Raw genomic sequence first — 19195 nt, 5'->3', positions numbered from 1 at the left:
GGGTCCGATAACAATGAGGAGCCCGAAGGAGAAGCTGCTCCCGAGGGAGAAACCAGCCCCGGGCATAGTTAGGATGTTATTTTCTTTTTCTTTTCTATAAGACCTTTGACGGTCTCTTGTACATATCCTTTTTCAGATATATAAATGAAAGTTTCTCTTGAATGCCTTCCCTATCTTTATAAACATGTTCTTTGCCTTGTAAAACTTTTAGTACAATCTTATTCTTTGAGCGGTGTGTTCGAGACTTTGGTTTCGGGTGGCTTCCTCGAAGTCATCATGACCCTTAAGGCACTTAGGAGAGTCCCCTGAGCCATAATCAAGTTATTGTTTATTTGGGCTCGGGATAGTGGAACCCTTGGGTTCGGATGGAGTGAGAACAAGATCTCAAACTCTAAGTGTATTGGCACTTAGGCTTCTTCAGATCGGGCCGATATGGTCTCTAAAAGATGGCTACTATTCCCCTCTTTTGGCTTAAAATACTTAGTGAAAATTTCTTTATGCCTTAGCATGTATTTTTTTACCCATTGGGTTTTTTGAGGGTTCGATGTTGATTGAAACCCTTCTGCTTTTTGTGCCTTAGCACGTTTGTGTTAAGATAATTTGATACCTCTTAAGGTTTTTTGAGGGCTGGTTTTATCGAAGCCCCTTTTGATTATTTGCTGAGGGTAGCCTTTTTTAACCAGTTTTTCAAAGAATTTGAAGGCCTATTGTGATTGCGGGATTTGGACGTCTCCGAGCCTAGCCTTTGGGTATGCCCCCTGGGGCTTATTTCCCAATAACACTTCGAACTTGTTCGAAGTGTTAGTCCCCGAGAATGACGGCCTTGGCCTAAAGATCGAGGGGTGCCCCTTTGAGGTCTTATGAATTCGAATTGAGATAACTCGAATATGTCGTTCGTCGATGACAGTCCCCGAGTGTTCGAGGTATATTTGCGCTTGACCCTTGAGCCATTTCACAAAATCATAAGTACAGAGCTCGTATAGTAGAAAGTTTTCTTTGAGACACAAAGTGTTTGATATAGAAAGAGTGCTTCTTGAAATAATTTATACATGTGTACATGCTCTGCCATCGGGGCCTGACTAATATATATGGACACGATTCATTCGACCGTTTGGCCCATTACAAATTTTCCCTATCGAGACCCTTTAACATGAAATATTTTCCTCGAAAATATAACCTACGAGGGTGATGCCCCCCAGTATTCGAGGTTGATTGAAAAGAAGCCTTGCATACTGTTGAATTTTCCTCAGGTAGCACATGGTTGTTTCCTCGTTAAAAACCTCGCCCGAAAAACTCATTTGGGATAAAAATCGATCTAAGAGAAAAAGAGTGCAATGCGTGCTTTAAAACCTAAGGTCTTCGTGTTGAATAGTTTCTCGACGTCCTCAATCGAACACCTGAAATAAGTTAGTATCAAATACAAATAAAAAAGGGGGAAAGTCATACCTTAGCAATAGTACCGTTTGAGGAGTGATACATTCCAATTGTTGGGCAATTGCTCGCCCTCCATTATGCGAAATTTGTAAGACCCCTTTTCGATGATACCGAGGACCCGATATGGTCCTTCCCAATTTGGGGCTAGTTTTCCTTCGTTTAGGTCTCGAGTGTTGAGGGTGACTTTCCTTAGAACTAAGTCCCCGATTCCGAAGTGGTGAAGGTTGGTTCTTCTATTATAACATCTCTCGATTCTTTGCTTTTGCGCAGCTATCCGAACGAGCGCAGCTTCTCGTTTTTCATCCTATAGCTCGAGGCTAGTATTCATAGCCTCGTGATTTGATTCTTCCATCGTATGTCGAAATCTGGCACTAGGTTCCCCGACTTCAACCAGAATCAAGGCCTCAGAGCCGTATACTAAAGAGAACGGGGTTTCCCCCGTACTAGACTTCGATGTTGTTCGATATGCTTAAAGGACTTCGGGTAACATTTCTCTCCACTTTCCCTTAGCGTCATTCAACCTTTTCTTTAAGTTTTGAATGATTGTCTTGTTCGTCGATTCGGCTTGTCTATTCCCACTAAGATGGTATGGTGTTGATAATATCCTTTTTATTTTGTGCTCCTCGAGGAACTTCGTCACCTTGCTGCCGATAAACTGTTTTCCATTATCACACACTATTTCGGCGGGTATCCCAAATCGACATACGATGTGATCCCAGATGAAGTCTATAACCTCTTTTTCTCTTACTTTCTCGAACGCCTGTGCTTCAACCCATTTAGAGAAATAGTCAGTCATAACTAAAATGAACTTAGCTTTACCTGGGGCCGTTGGCAGCGGGCCGACGATATCCATCCCCCATTTCATGAATGGCCACGGGGATATGATTGAATGAAGTTGCTCTCCGGGCTGATGGATCATCGGTGCAAACCTTTGACACTTATCACATTTTTGAACAAACTCCTTGGTGTCTTTTTCCATGCTATCCCAGTAGTATCTTGCTCTAAAGATCTTGCGAATCAATGACTCGGTGCCGGAGTGGTTCACACATGTGCCTTCATGGATCTCTCGTAAAACATGATCGGTGTCCCCTGGTGCCAAACATACCGCCAATGGCCCATCGTATGTCCTTCTGTATAATGTTCCATCTTCATCTAATATGAACCGGGCGAGTTTGGTTCGTAGGGCCCTCGACTCTTTAGGGTCCGATGGGAACTTTCTGTTCTTCAAGTATTCAATATATTTATTCCTCCAATCCCAGGTCAAGCTTGTAGAGTTTATCTCGGCATGACCTTCCTCGATCACGGATCTCGAGAGTTGAACGACAATCCCCGAGCTGATCTCACCTTCCTCGACCGATGTCCCCAGATTTTCAAGTGCGTCGGCCTCACTGTTTTGTTCTCGAGGTACCTGTTGTAAAGTCCATTCTTTGAAACGGTGCAAAGTTACCTGCAGCTTGTCCAAATACCTCTGCATTCTATCCTCTCGAACTTCGAAAGTTTTGTTCACTTGGTTCTCCACCAGTAGAGAGTCACACTTGGCTTCAATGACTTCCGCTCCCAAGCTTTTAGCTAGCTCGAGACCTGCAATCATGGCGTCGTACACGGCCTCATTGTTAGTTAACCTAGAAGTTTTTATAAACTACCTAATAGTGCTACCCGTGGGTGGCTTCAGAATGATGCCTAACCCGGACCCCTTCACATTCGAAGAACCGTCTGTGAAAAGGGTCCACACCCTCGATGATGTGCCTGATTTTAATAAAAGTTCTTTTTCAACTTCGGGTACAAGGGTTGGCGTGAAATCGGCCACGAAGTCCGCCAAAATTTGGGACTTGATGGCCACTCGAGGTTGGTACTCGATATCATACCCACTGAGTTCGACGGCCCATTTGGCCAATCGGCCCGATAGTTCGGGCTTGTGAAAAATATTACGAAGTGGGTAAGTGGTTAATACGCATATGGGGTGACATTGAAAGTATGGTTTTAACTTTCTAGAAACGCTTATCAGTGCAAGTGCCAATTACTCTAAGTGTGGATACCTAGTTTTTGCTTCTCCTAAGGTTTAACTTACATAATAAACGGGAAATTGCGTACCTTGCTCTTCCCGAATAGGACACTGCTTACCACTATTTTCGATACTGCCAAGTACAAGTAGAGTTTCTTATCTGCCTTTAGCGTGTGAAGCAGTGGCGGGCTCGATAGGTATCGCTTCAATTCTTCTAATGATTGTTGGCACTCCGGGGTCCAAGTAAAATCATTCTTCTTTTTGAGAAAAGAGAAAAATCTGTGGCTTCGATCCGACGACCTCGAGATGAACCGGCCTAAAGCAGATATCCGTCCAGTCGGCCTCTGCACGGCCTTTACACTGTCCACGATGGTGATGTCTTCGATGGCCTTGATTTTATCGGGATTGATCTCGATTCCCCGGTTCGACACCATAAAGCCCAGGAATTTTCCCGAACCGACCCCGAAAGCACATTTCTCGAGGTTGAGCTTCATGTTATATCTCCTTAAAATCTCGAGCGTTTCCTGCAAATGAGCCAAATGGTCCTCTGCGCGCAGCGACTTAACTAGCATGTCATCGATATAAACTTCCATTGACTTACCTATTTGTTGTTCGAACATTTTATTTACTAGGCGTTGGTAAGCAGCTCAAGCATTTTTTAGCCCGAAGGGCATTACGTTATAACAATATGTTCCATACTTAGTAATAAATGAAATCTTTTCTGGTCTTCCGGGTTTATTTAAATTTGGTTATACCCGGAATAGTCATCGAGAAAGGTAAGGATCTCGCGGCCAGCCGTGGCGTCGATCATGCGATCGATGTTAGGCAGTGAAAAAGAATCTTCGGGGCATGCCTTGTTTAAATCTTTATAGTCTACACACATTCTAAGTTTGTTCCCTTTTTTAGGGACTACGACTACATTGGCTACCAATTCGGGACATTTTACTTCCCGAATGGACCCTATTTTGAGAAGTTTAGTTACCTTGTCCTTTATGAATGCATGCTTTACCTCGGACTGGGGCCTTCTCTTTTGTTTCACCGGTTTGAACCTGGGGTCAAGGCTTAGCCGATGCGTCATTATCTCCGATGGAATCCCTGTCATATCTAAATGGGACCAAGCAAAACAATCCATGTTATCAATAAGAAATTGAATAAGCTTTTTCCTGAGTTCAGGGGTTAACCCCGTTCCCAGGTATACCTTTCGCTCGGGCAGATGTTCGATCACTATAACATGTTCCAGCTCTTCGACCGTTGATTTGGTGGCGTCAGAGTCTTTAGGGACAATAAAGGTTCGAGGGGTCAGAAAATCCTCCTCTTCTTCTTCTATCTCCTGTTTCCCCGATTTGGTCGAGGCTGGAAGCTGAGATTGCTATTTGGCTTCTTGTTTACCTTTGATACTCGACCTGTCCGAAGTTGATAGTGTTGATATCGGTGTTACCTCATCGATCGCAAACATTTCCTTTGCAGCATGTTGCTCCCTGTAGATTGTTTTTACACCGTCCGTCGTCAGAAATTTTCATCATTTGGTGGAGGGTCGAGGGGATTGCCCTCATGTTGTGGATCCAAGGCCTTCCGAGTAGGGCATTATACCTCATGTCGCTCTCGATTACGTGGAATTCGGTATCTTGGATGATTCCAGCTACGTTCACTGGTAAAATAATCTCCCCTTTAGTTGTTTCACTGGCCATGTTGAAGTCGTTTAAGACCCGAGCTGCGGGCACTATTCGATCTTGTAGGCCGAGTTGCTCCACGACCCTCGATCGGATGATATTTGCTGAGCTACCTGGATCCACTAAAACACCCTTAACTTGAACTTTATTTAATAAGATAGAAATTACCAGAGCATCGTTGTGTGGCTGAGAAATGCCTTCTGCTTCTTCGTCGTTGAATGATAAGGAGCCTTCGGGCACATAATCTCGGGTTCGTTTTTCCCTAGTGATTAACACCTTAGTGCGTTTGAATATGGGTCCCTGTGGGACATCGATCCCACCGACGATCATATGAATGACATGTTGGGGTTCCTCCTGTTCATTTTTCCTATTGGCGTCTCTTTCCCTGAAAAGATTCTTAGCTCGATCGCTGAGGAACTCTCGAAGGTGATCCTCGTTGAATAGACGGGCTACCTCTTCCCTCAGTTGCCTGCAATCCTCGATTTTGTAACCATGTGTGCCATGATACTTGCACATCAAATTTGGGTTTCTTTGGGAAGGATCAGTCTGTATGGGTCTGGGACACCTAGTATCTTTGATCCTGCCGATTGTCGATACAATGCCCGATGCGTCGATGCTGAAGTTATACTCCGATAAACGAGGTGCCTCCACGGGATCGGCATACTTATCAAAACCACTTTTGCTCATAAGTCCCCGAGAATTCTGCCCCTGATCGCTTCTTCGATCGTTCCGGGAGGGATTGCGTCCTGAACCATTGTTCCTTCGACCCACGTATATGGTTGATATCATTCTCTGTTCGACCTTGGCTATCTGTCGACGTCTCTCGAGGTTTTAACTGCCAACCTGTTAGGATGTACTGAACCGAAAAGGGCTCCTAATTGGTCGTCCTCGACCCTGATCTTCGATTGATATCGATTGTGCACATCTGCGCAAGTTACAGCTGGCCACTCGACCAAATTTTGTTTTAACTGTCGTGATGCTATCGAACTCGGCTCGTTCAACCCTTGGGTTAAAGCTTGAACGGCCCAATCATCTGTGATCGATGGCAACTCCATGCGTTCCATTTGAAATTGTGATACGAACTCCCTCAGCATTTCATTATCCTTTGTCTCATCTTAAAAACGTCCGATTTTCTTGTTGCGACCTTTATGGCCCTGGCGTGTGCCTTCACGAAGGAGTCTGCTAACATGGCAAATGAGTCGATGGAATTTGGTGGCAGGTTGTGATACCAAATTATTGCTCCCTTTGACAAAGTCTCCCCAAATTTTTTCAACAAAACGGACTCAATCTCATCATCATCTAAATTATTTCCTTTAATTCTGCATGTGTACGAAGTGACGTGTTCATTAGGATCAGTGGTCCCGTTGTATTTAGGTATATCCGACATACGGAACTTCTTAGGAATGGGTTTCAGAGCCGCACTCCGAGGAAAAGGTTTTTGCACGAACTTTTTCGAATCCAATCCCTTTAGGTTCGGGGGGTGCCCCCGGTATTTGATCAATTCGGGAGTTGTATGTTTCTAGCTATTCATCATTATCTTCAATTGTTTTCTCCCCCGTCTCAATTTTTTGGGTGAGCTCCTCGAGCATTTTCATAATTGCAAGATCAGTCCTTAATTCGTTACAATTCGACCTTTCTGGCACTGGCTTGGCACGGCGAGTGATTTCTGGCTCGACCACACTTGGAGTCCTATGTTGATTTTGCAATTGAGCAATAGCGGCCTGCTGAGCTTGTAGCATCTCGAATATTACTTGAAGGCTAAGTCCCCCGTCTTCTCTGCCCTGTGTACCTTGGCCACCAGATCGGCCTTCACTACATACACTCCCTTCGGGGTCCGCGCCTAGGTCCGCATTTAGAGCAACGTGCGAACTGATGTCAACTGGATTGGCGACCGGTACTCCCCCGAGATTAGCCGGTGGCACTCCGGATCCTGGGGCAATTACATTGTCATTTCCCCCGTGAAATTCGAGACCATCATCCCCATGTACAGGTGCGTTTTGTGAGTTTTACATGCTTTAACCTGAGAGCGAAAATACTTGACAAGAACAAGTGTGAAAATAACGTGTGTTATCAGAATCAGCACTGAAACAATACTATTATCCTTAGCCCCACGGTGGGCGCCAAACTGTTTACCCTAGAGTTCGAGTAACAATTAAACTTGTATTGTGGTTTTAAGGATATGTGATTTAATTCAATGCCAGTTGATAAATAAGGAATTAAATAGATAAATTAAGAATAAAGTAGATCAAACCAGTGTGTAAGCTAAATCTCGACTTCGAGCTGTGACCGCCTCGAAGTATGATAATGGGAAGAACAAATGAATTAACAACTCTGATGAACAGTGAATAAAATTGCAAGAGAATAGCAAGCGTATAATTTCTTATCAATGAGCAATGACCAATGTGTTACAAATGGATGGGATCTCCCGTTTATATAATAGGGGAGTCCTAAATAAGGTACACTTCCAATTATAGTAGGAAATCATATTTGACAACTATTTAATCGCTGAAGATCAATCCATTCCGAAATTTACGCCGTGATCTCCGGCCCGTTGCGGGTATCTCGCTCTTTTCGTTATCGACTCATACCGGCATCACCTCGAAGCATGCCTTCTTCTGACCTCGGTAAGTGTTATCGACCATGACCTCGGAAAGGAACTTCGACCCCGAGCTCGACGTTCTGGTCTTCCGACGTGATATCACTTTTTCCATCGAAGACCGAAATCGGGCAGCCCCAATTTTTACAGTATACAAGGATATCAAATGTAAATATTTTTCTTGTGTTCTATCTAGTTATGAGAATAATTCAGAAGAACGACTTACGAGAGAGGTAGAGATTTTTCTTCTTGTTTTTCATTTTAAAATATTTTAAATATATAGTAAATGAATTGAGCTCAAAGGAAAAGAGAAAAAACTGATTAATTCTAAGCATCTGCATACGGGATTTTGAACTCCTTTACAGCGCTACTAGCACTTAGTGAAATAATAATAATTAAAAAAAAAAAAGGAATTAATTGGTTCTCTATTGCCTTCATATATTTTTCTAAAAGTAAACACGTTGAATTATTTGATTTAACAATAATTGAAAAGAAAAAGACGTGAGACCACATGAAAAAAGAAGGTATAGACGTATCTTTTGACAAAAGTTTCTTTAACATTTTTTAACAAACATTTGTGCAAAAGGAAAATATGTTTGGAGAATCATGATTTTTTATGTTTTGTAAGTTTTTTATGTTTAAAAAGTGGCTCAGCGCACTTACAAAATAAGAAATTTCGACCAAAAAAGTTATTTGGAAATTTAGGGTCTTTTTGCTTAAAATCGCGTCAAAACAACTACAGTAATAAAAATCTTAGGAAAGAAAACGTTATAACTAGTAGATCACAACCTAACTAGAGAGAGAGGTGCAACTTCTGATCCTTTTCCTTTTTACTTGACATCATTTCTTTACTAGTTGTGCTAAAATAGAACGATAAATTTCTATTTTTTGAAGCGAGTTAAGGTTAAGCTCTTCATTTTAGTCTTATTTAAAAGTTGTTATAGCCAAATAAATGTTAAAGTATATTTAAAATCATAAGTCTTACAAATACATATTTAAAACTGAACAAAATCTCGTTCTCACTTACGAAAGTAGAAACCGAAGCCGAGTAGTTTCTAGTGAACAGATACTCCGAAATAGAACGAGAAAAACTGAAGTTGATTAATTCAACTTATAAGACTTTGGAACAATTAAAAAATTACAAAAACGATACGATTCAGTTTGAACAGCAAAGGGCGATTAATCAACTCCGACAACGGGTTTTCCAACAAGCCTTACGATGATGCAAGCTTCAAATATTTTACTTTCTCTCTTAAATCTTTGCGTGGTGAGTAAAATTAATCATATAAAGAACGCATTTTCAATTTAAAAACTAAAAAAAATATGAATTGATATTAAAATTAAAAACTTTGACTCGCGTATTTTACTCCCTGCCATTGTTTCACTAAATGTTGATTACTTCATAATAGTCATTGATCGTAGAACACACGTTCTCTACACTTTTTCTACCCCTAAATAAATGGAACCATAAAGTTCTGAACACTAAATAATATACTATCATATCTTAATAAAGAAAACAACCATCTTTAGGCTTTGGAGAAGAAAAGCTCCTTCTTCACCTTCTTTCTTTTTAAATGCAACATGCAATAGAAAGAACATAAAGCACTTCAATTCTTTTTCTCCTTTTCCTTCATTTTTGAATATTGTAATAGTGAATTTGATTTCCCAATTATATTTTTGGAAATCACCTCTTTTGTCTATCTATATAATTGCCAAAATGGAAGCCACACAACAGCAATAGCAATGGCCACCAACAACTCTAAAGCTGTCACCACCATGCCACCACCTAAAAGTAAATCATTCAATATTCTCTCTCTCTATGCATATCTGCATGTGTTTTCGGTTTCTTGATTTCTTGATTTCGGTTTAGGGTCTACCGGAAACGGTCTCTCTATCCTTCCGGGGTAGGGTAAGGCTCTCCAAACCACACTTGTGGGAATATATACACTGGGTTGTTGTTGTTGTTGTTTCCTGCATGCATTATTAGTACAAAGGAAAACACGTGATTTTCTTGTTTTCTAGTTATGAATTCCAATGGCGTAACTGGTAAAGTTACTGCCATGTGACTAGGAGGTCATGGGTTCGAGTCATAGAAACAACCTCTCGCAGAAATGCATGGTAAGGTTGCGTACAATAGACACTTGTGGTCCGGCCCTTCCCCAAACCCCATGCATAGCGGGAGCTTAGTGCACCAAGCTACCTTTTCTCTAGTTATCTAGGACCATATTCTGTGTAGACCTTGTCTAATTAATCATATAATTACCAAAATTTTGAGAAATCTAAACATGTTGTCATTTCCTTACCTTGACAGAGACGAATCCATCAACGAAAAACTCAAAAGGATCCCTCGACAGAGGTATGTATATATCGCGGACTAGACCTTAACCACTTTTTACAACATTGTAACACAAAACAATGCTTTCCTGAGCCGAGGGTCTATTTGAAACAACCTCTCTATCCTCACAAGGTAGGGGTAAGGTCTGCGTACACACTACTCTCCCCAGATGAAGGTGTGGGATATTACTGAGTATGTTGTTGTTGTAACACAAAACAATAGTAGGAAGTGCTTCTACTTCTGCTATAATGTCCTAAGGAGTCAAAACTAATGGTGCGAAAAGTCTTAAATTTCTTTGAATATCTGGTTTTTGGAAGTTGAAATGGAGGCGTAACTAGTAAAGTTGCTGCCATGTGACCAGGAGATCGCGCAGTGGAAACAACCCCTTGCAGAAATGCAAGGTAAGGCTGTGTACAATAAACCCTTGTAGTCCGGCCCTTTCCTGGACCCCGCGCATAGCGGGAGCTTAATGCACAAGGCTGCCCTATCTGGTTTTTGGAAGTTCAGTTTGATGCTCTAATGTTTAGTTACCAAATTCTCCAACTGAATGACTTTATTCACATCTCAGAAGCTAACAAGTGTCCTGTTTCTTGTTTTTTTTTTCCTTAGATACTGCTCTTGCGCAGCTTAATAATGACAAGAAGTCTGCTTTTATCAAGGCATGGGAAGAGAGTGAAAAAAGCAGAGTGGATAACAAGTAGGATTTCTAACTTGCTATATAAGTAGACCAATTTTTGTATACTCTTTTAGTTGTATAAAAGCTGTCGAGCAATTCAATTGCTCAAAGTCATGTTAACATTGTCTGCGTGATTGAATAGGGCCCAAAAGAAGCTCTCTAAAGTTGCAGCATGGGAAAACAGCAAGAAAGCACATCTTGAAGCTAAACTGAAAAAACTTGAGGTAAATATGCACAAACTAGTATTCGCATTTTCAACACAATTTTTGACATTACATCCTACAAAGAGGAAAGTATTGGCAAAAAATTTCTCAATTTGGAATTGTTCTGAAGTGCCTCTTAAAATACAAGCGCTTTATAAGGACTTGCAACGTGTGTTCGATATGACAGAAGTCATTTTCCATGAAATCGTTTTCCTGAAAATGCATGGCATGGAACAGCCTCTCTGCCCTCCCAGGGTAGGGTTAAAGTCTGCGTACACGCTACCCTCCCCCAGACTCCACTTGTGGGAATTTGCTGCATTTGTTGTTGTTGTTGCATGGCATGGAACAATCCATGTGGTTTAGTTTAGGATACCATTGAGTCAAATGTTATTTAACCATAGACTTTTCAGCAATGCTGATAAGCTTGTGGAATTTGCAGGAAAGATTAGAGCAAAAGAAAGCAGAATATGCAGAAAAGATGAAAAATAGAGCAGCTTTAATTCACAAAGAGGCAGAGGAGAAGAAAGCGATGGTTGAAGCTAAACGAGGGGAACAAATTCTTAAAACGGAGGAGATGGCTGCCAAATATCGCGCCACAGGACAAACTCCTAAGAAGTTACTTGGATGTGTTGGATGATTAAAGCTTTTCCCTTGTATATTTTCATGCTTGCTGCTTTTTAGTGTGTATTCTTTTACGCGTCCAGTTTTGTTGTATGCTTCTAGTCTGTAAAGGATCTTACTAGTCTGCATAGGAAAAACACTCTTGTGCTCTAAAGAATTCAGTGTGTCAATGATAATAAATCCACTTGAGAAGTTTTCACAAAAGCCAGCATTTTCTCCCTTGTTTTAGCTACTCAAAAGATGTACTAACTTACAGAAAATATGCTCCAAACGTGGCGATAGTTGCAAAAAAGAAACATGCCATGCCACGAGGCCTAAATTTGCCCGACATTTCTGGCTTACAATAACACATAAGATGGCTCTATTACTATAACATTAATACATAATGAGTCGAAATACAAACCTTTTCTGCATCTGACCTACTAAACAGAAAATTTTCGACAATTTAGGCTTCCACGACCACCATATTTAGAGAAAGCCAACTCTATGGTCTGCTAAGGAGCAGTTCAAGGAACTCTCACTCAAAAAGCCAAGAAAGCTCATGTCATTGCTACTCGGGAAATCCAAAAGAAGTTGCAATGCTGATTCAGATGAATCCTCCAATTCACTGGAGCTAGAGGTGTCAGATCCTTGCAATATATCTTCAGTATATGGTTGGCTGTCCTTCCACTCGGTATCTTCAGCAAAAGTAAGGTCCATCTCAGTTGTGATGCCTGAAGCAGATCCATATTTTGTAGATGAAGATATTTGAGAGGCTGGACTTTGACACTTGTCTTCTGTCTTGAATTTCCTAAATGCTTCTCCTATCTCTGAATTCCATATGCGTAAAAAATAGTCGGTCTCAGACCTTCCTGCTGATGATGGAACCAAGAGTTGCGATTCCCTGGAGAGACGAGCTTCAGCTTCGAGCCTTGCACTTTCCCATTGTGCCATGTGACGGGCTGAAGTTGATGTAGGCGGTCTTCTCAGCAGCCCATTAGAGGGTTCATGAGTCAGAGGATCAATGCCCATAGAAAATAGGCGTTTCTTCAGGTGAGTATTCCATAAGTTCTTTATCTCATTGTCCGTCCTTCCAGGAAGTTGCGATGCGATTGCAGCCCATCTGGATAGAGATTCAGTTTCATAGTTATTCATAGTTATACAAGTAAAATTCCAGATACAGATTCTGTGAAACTACACTGGACTAGGTTCCCTAATACTGGACAAAAGTTCAATTTTGATTACTTGGCATACATGGATCAAATTGATGTTCTATTTGTTGCAGAAACTCTGAGAAATTACTAACAAGAAACTCCAAATAGATTCTAGTAGCTTATCAATTTTTCAGAGAAAAAAAAAAAGGCAGTCCAGTGCACTAAGCTCTCGCTATGCGCGGGGTCCGGGAAAGGGCCGGACCACAAGGGTCTATCGTACGCAACCTTACTCTATAATTCTACAAGAGGTTATTTCCCACGGCTCGAACACATGACCGCTTGGTCACATGACAGTAACTTTACCAGTTACGCCAAAGCTCCCCTTCTATCAATTTTTCAGAGAATACCAAAAAAAAATATTTTTAAGCAGACAAAGGGGTAAAGTTGAAGACCAGTGGAAATGTCATTCATATAGATGTATCAAGATGAAAGTTTCATACTATCACCTGTTGCCAAGAATGCCATGTAACTGTATTACAAGCTTTTCTTCTTCAGGGCTAAAGGGACCTCTTTTGATGTCTGGCCTGAGATAATTTGTCCATCTAAGACGACAACTCTTCCCACAACGAAGAAGACCTAAAAGAAAAAAAATTACAACAAACTTATCTCAGACATTAGTAATACTTTTCTTTCCTTCATTTCCATTGTCAATGTGTTCTAGTAAAAGAAATCTTACATCCATAATAACAATTAAACCATAAAACAACAATGAAGTAAATGAATCTGTATTACTGACCAAGATCCAGCAATTTAGCATTTTAGACATGTTACATAACTTAATCAATGCCCATTTGATATCTGAATATGTACACACCATGTACCAAATTCATCCCAAAAAGTGCAAGGTGAATTCTTGTATACAGTATCTGCCGGAAAGCTGATTTTTCTTTGATATAGTTACCATAATGTGACCTATTTTTCCAATGAGTGAACATGATACTTGCAATGACTAAATATTTGAACCTGGATAGTAAAAGCAGAGGAAATTCACCCTATCCTCATCACCATTAACATGAAAAGAAAACTCCAATGCTCATTAATAGAGTAGAGAAACAAATGGCTGCTTCACTTTCCTCTTTTAGTTCACTTCATCCAAAGTTGGAAATAGGAAGTATTTCCTCACTTCCCTTCTTCTTACCACATAAACACAGACACAAACAAGATAGGCCGTTCAATAATGCTGCCAACCACAAGCTAACATTTAGGTTCAAAGAATTCTAATTGACATATTGCATCATCTAGCTTCTAGGCATGTTTCCCTTACAATCTTAAAGGAGTCTAAAACAAAGCAATTCATTAGTAGCTTGGAAAGTAAGACTTCAAGATCAGTTGACCAGTAGTTATGTACAAAAGTTTTTTGTTTTTCCACAGAACATAACTAAGGATATGCACACAAAAGAGAAGAGTGAACAAACCTGCAAGATTTGGAAGAGAACGCCAGCTACCATGACCATGTTTCTTGATATATTCAACAAGCTTTTCATCTTCCTCAGGTGTCCATGGTCCTTTCTTTAAACCTTTCTTATCACAACATGGTGTTCTTCCCATCTCTCTCTCTCACACACACACACACTCAAGTCCTTTGTATTTGTTTCTCAATGTTTACCTTGAAAAACAGGTCTTTAAGCTATGAAAGCAGGAGTCTTTTTATGAGTAAAATGGCAGGACGGTGCGTAAACCATCTCGCGTTCACGTAGGGTCCGAGAAAAGGCCGCACCCGAATGGAATGTGATGTAGACAACCTACTCTAATGCAAGCATCAGTGCTCCCTTCAGTCTTTTTCTGAGTGAGGGGAAAAAAAGAAAATGGACATGTCAAATGGAGTAACAGTACAAATTGTAGGTCATATATCAATAGGGTAAAAGCATCAACAGCTCTTAAGCTGGCCATGCATTTAATGCCATGATATGATGTCTAAAGAGATACCACTACTATTGTTAGTGTAAATAAATGTATACATAGGTCACATGCTACAAGAAAAATTGAATGATTGATGCAATAGAACAAGAAAGTTGCATTGAATGCATGCCTAATCTTCAATTCTTGAGGTTTGAGAATCTGATCTGAGATAGTATTGGATAGCAAAAGCTTTTGGTTAAATGCACAGTGCACAGACAAATATATATAGAGAAAAATAGAGAAACCCCACAAAAATGTATAGTGAGCATTTAATCCAATTGAAATCAGCATAGACTTAACTCTGTCTTTAGATTGAGAACAGAGAAATAAAAGCAACAATTGGTCAACAAGTACTAGTATCTTGTCTGTGAAAGTCTATATTGACACTATGTATCAGAAATAAATGCGTAGACAACTTAAGTACTACATGTGTATCTATCTACAGTGTAATTTCTTAGAGTCAAGGTATAGAATCTAACTACACATGAATAGGCTCTTCATTAAGGCAAATCGGTTAAAAGCTATGTTGCTCGGACCTCCAAAAATGTCGTGGGCGTGTGTCGGATCCTTCAAAAGTAATGTATTTTAAGAGGATTTGACACGGATGCGACAGTATTTTGGAAGAGTTTGCATAACATAGTTAAAAGAAACAAGTCTTCCTATGTCAATGTTGTCATTTGCTATCCTTTTCAATACAAATTGGTTATTTGTTAGCACCAATTTAGCTTAGGATTTATTTGGAAGCCTTTAGCTTCTTTGGCCTTTCTACTGTATAAAAAGTTACCTCTGTTCAGTTTTATGAAATCTTTTCTTTAGTTTGTTATATTTGAAAACAGTCTAACAATAAATTCTCATTTTACTTTCAATGACATGTACTTAGAGAAACAGATATACACAATAACAATTAGATACCTAGTGTAATCTCCCAAGTGGGGTCTCGGGAGGATAGTGTGTACGCAGACCTTACCCCTACCTTGTAAAGGTAGAGAGACTGTTTCTGGTAGGCCCTCGGGTCAAAGAAAGCATAGTCACAACAGACGACAAAGAAATATGGAAGTAGAAAGAGAAACAGTAACAACAACCAGCAAAATAAGATAATCGAAGCAAAATAAACAACAGCTAATAATAATATCAAAGAATGAGAAATACGACAATAACACTAGTGCTAAAAATTGAGGGAAAGAGATACAGATAGGGAAAAGAAAAACACTCCACTACTAACCCACTACCTTAAACCTCGATCTCCACGCCCTCCTCTCGAGGGTCAATGTCATTGGTAAGCTGAAAATGTGCCATGTCCTTCATGATCATCTCACCCCAATTAGATCACACATGTCAAAAGGTTATCCTTTCTTTCTTAAACTTTATGTCAGTCAATAGTGCTATATGAAATGAAATGGAGGGAGTAACTGATAAATCATTCTATCAAAATGGCATCTAATTTAAATATGGGGATGTAGCAGTACATTTGACACCTAATGTACAGTTTAACTATGAGGTACAAAAATAAGTTTTCTTTTTCACTTTTAGTCCCATTATTAGGAGGAGATGGTTATCTATTACCCTTGCTATGGACAAACTTATAAGCAGATAAATACTTCTCTTGACTTGAATTATATATATCAGGAATTTTTTGAAAAATTACAATAAAAACACTGAACTCGAATCCATTTTTATCACAGAAAAATAGCAGGTGCAATGACTCTACATTTACTAACATAAATTCTTGGGACCCCTTCACTTACAGGATTGAATAAAAGAGAACTACAGGAGATGCATTAAATATGAAAGAGAAGAGCAGTTAATGGGAGGATCATGAAATTTCAGAGCATTCATAAATACAAGATGACAAAACCAACACACACGATACATGTAAAACACACATTATTAAGCATTGGTGGACAGAGTTATCCGATACTTAAGATGGTCGAAGATAGTAAGTATTCGATGGAATAGTCGAGACGTGCGCAAGCTTACTTAGATACCACCCGGTGCACTACGCTCGCCGAACTACAAGGTCTATTGTATGCGGCCTTACCCTGCATTTCTGCAAGTGTTCACATGATAATAATTTTATCAGTTACGCAAAAGCTTCCCTTCATAAAAAAAAAAAATGTGAAACACACAGTATATAACGAAGGGTCAGAGAGAAAGATCATTAATGGAAGTGACAAAGAATACTCAAAGGGAGAGAAGAGTGTAAAGGGAACACTTGTTAGGCAATGAAATGGAAACGTCTTTTTTCTTGTGATAGGTTAACATGGCCTTCGTTTTCTGGGGCTAGGCTACTAGTCTAGTACCATCTGACTCTTGTATTTGAAAAATGAGAAGGTCTATTCTATGTCAGTGAAATGAATGTAGTCAAACTTCATATTTGCTGTACATGAAAGCCACTATAGGTAGGGGTCATTTGGTAGGGCGTACAAGAATAGTACCGAATAAGGTGTATAGTGGTAGCAAAATGGTTAAAAGAAAATAGTTAACTATCCATATTATCCAATAAAAAATTGGTTGGATAATGAACTTTTTAAAAATGGGTCAAATATGAATAAGAACCATATTATCCATTTAGAAAATGAATAACCAATAGTTTAACTTTTACATTTATAAAACCTCAAATTGAGGGGTTCCTCAAGTTTGGGAGACTAGGAATTCTCCTAAAAGCAATCATATTCAAGAAGTCATGAATAATATGGTTACCCATATTATCCGCTAGTTAACCCGTTTTTTATTCGTATTAAATATAGGTCGGATCGGATAATTTATCCGTTTTTTATTACCCGTTTCGACCTATACCATATCCGACCTGACCCGCTCGTTTGCCATCTCTAAATGCGTATTAGTAATGCATGTGTTAGTAATGCAGAAATTATTTCTTATACATTGTTTGGTGTGGTGTATTACAAATTATAATGCATTGCATGATTTTTAAGAAAAATAGTTATTTACAAAAATGTCCTCCATATTATTTAGCTTTAAGGGACTTTAAAGATAATTTTATCTTTAACCATACTAATGCATGCATTAAAAGTCTTGGTATTACTAATGCTATGGTTTGCTATGTATTAGTTATACATAGGCTAATACCAAATAAGTTGTATAACTAATATTTGCATTACTGATACATAAACTAAAAAAGTGTACCAAACAAAGAATTAATAATACTAAAGACTAATGCATATATTATTTTCTCTAATGCATCATACCAAACGACCCCTAAGTCTACACTTTAACAACCCATAAAATATTGCAAGTGTCCTAGTAAGTGGTAAAGTCTATCAAAGTGACATGATTATATTGTCAATATATAATCAAATATACAGAAAAAAAAAAAAACAATAACAACATGTTGTTTAGTGCAGAGCTAGAATTTATACAAGAGAATTCTGAAGTAGCAATTTTTCGTTTCTCCTCGGGCAACTCGTCCACGTCTGCAAGATAATTGATAGCGTCGACGAGTTTTTCCAGCATGAGTTCGTCTCGCATTCCTCCCTGCTCACGGGCAACTTCTCTTGCCTGCACATAGATTTCTTGCAAGAGCCTGTCACAACTGGATAGTTTTCTTGGCACTGGTTGAATTACTTGGAACCCTAAGAAACGATCGACTGTCTCTCGCTACTTTACCGGTAAAGCATTTTGCTAGATCAGATTGAGAGTGACTTCTTCCGCTGACTAAGGTGTTTCAATTTTTCCATACCAGCTCCTTCAACCTATATCGCAGCTGAAGCACAAAAACGAGAATTTGGTGTCTTTCTGGTCAGCAATGGAAGCAATCGTCCCTACCGTCGTAAAATAAGAGCACGTGGCATTGCCCCCTTTACCACTTTACTAGAATTTTCTCTTATGAAAGGCGATTCAACAAGTTATACACAATCAATATTTTTAAGTCGCATAGGTAGATTGCGATTTATAAATCGCATTTGATGATGGCGATTTCAAGGAGCTCTGTCATTGCTTCTATCAGCATCACTCCATTTAAAATTGTCTCTATCCAATATTAAATTAAAAATTCAAGCTCTAACACTAAAAGCTTTCTATGATTTCTATATAATTACCAATATAACTAGTTATCTACAAAGTGCTTTACAGTGAAGAATGTTTAAATGTGAATTTTCCTCAGCCGCTCGTGGGCGCCAAACAGTTTGCCTCGAAAATACGAGTAACAATTAAATTTGATTGTGATTTTAAAGATATGTAATTAGATTCAATACCAATTAATAATCAAGAAATATGAAGTAGAAATGAAAGAAACAAGTGAATCAAACCAAAGTTACTCAGCAGCGGTGACCTCGAGCTTCGTGACCTCGAGGTAGGTTCAGAGCAATAAGAAGAATTAAGCAAGAAAAGTAAAGTAAGAGCAGTAGAGCTAAAGGACAATTCTGATGAATAGTAAGAGAGAAAAGTAAGATAGTATATTCTTGCCAATGATGAGATGATGCTACAAATGATTGGGGTCCCCTTTATATAATAGGGGAACCCTAAATAAGGCATATTTCTAATTATAGTAAGGAATATTCTTGATACAACTGTCTAACCGCCTAGTACGGAATCGTACAATCCTATTCC

General features: G+C 39.4%; 2 protein-coding genes across 5 annotated transcripts; one reads left to right on the top strand and one right to left on the bottom strand.

Annotated features, from left to right (window-relative positions):
* Nucleotides 9207–11741, top strand: LOC109235194 (remorin-like). Of its 2 annotated transcripts, XM_019401198.1 has the most exons (5): nucleotides 9210–9494; nucleotides 10014–10058; nucleotides 10647–10734; nucleotides 10856–10937; nucleotides 11356–11741. In XM_019401198.1, the coding sequence occupies exons 1-5, from the start codon at nucleotides 9446–9448 to the stop codon at nucleotides 11551–11553; spliced, it is 462 nt and encodes a 153-aa protein (XP_019256743.1). In that variant the 5' UTR covers nucleotides 9210–9445; the 3' UTR covers nucleotides 11554–11741. The 2 variants fall into 2 exon arrangements, with proteins under 2 accessions (XP_019256744.1, XP_019256743.1); XM_019401199.1 differs by lacking the exon at nucleotides 10014–10058 and having other exon boundaries at nucleotides 9207–9494.
* Nucleotides 11700–16742, bottom strand: LOC109235193 (transcription factor MYB80-like). 3 transcript variants are annotated; one of them, XM_019401195.1, is made up of 4 exons: nucleotides 16607–16742; nucleotides 14146–14512; nucleotides 13177–13306; nucleotides 11700–12639 (listed from the first exon to the last, which is right to left on the bottom strand). In XM_019401195.1, the coding sequence occupies exons 2-4, from the start codon at nucleotides 14276–14278 to the stop codon at nucleotides 12006–12008; spliced, it is 897 nt and encodes a 298-aa protein (XP_019256740.1). In that variant the 5' UTR covers nucleotides 14279–14512; nucleotides 16607–16742; the 3' UTR covers nucleotides 11700–12005. The 3 variants fall into 3 exon arrangements, with proteins under 3 accessions (XP_019256740.1, XP_019256741.1, XP_019256742.1); XM_019401196.1 differs by lacking the exon at nucleotides 16607–16742 and adding an exon at nucleotides 15859–16529; XM_019401197.1 differs by lacking the exon at nucleotides 16607–16742 and having other exon boundaries at nucleotides 14146–14561.

This window comes from Nicotiana attenuata, chromosome 12, assembly GCF_001879085.1.
Source record: "Nicotiana attenuata strain UT chromosome 12, NIATTr2, whole genome shotgun sequence".
Taxonomy (NCBI): Eukaryota; Viridiplantae; Streptophyta; class Magnoliopsida; order Solanales; family Solanaceae; genus Nicotiana; species Nicotiana attenuata.
Note: the sequence above shows the minus strand (reverse complement) of the source record. Positions and strands in the feature narration are given on the sequence as shown.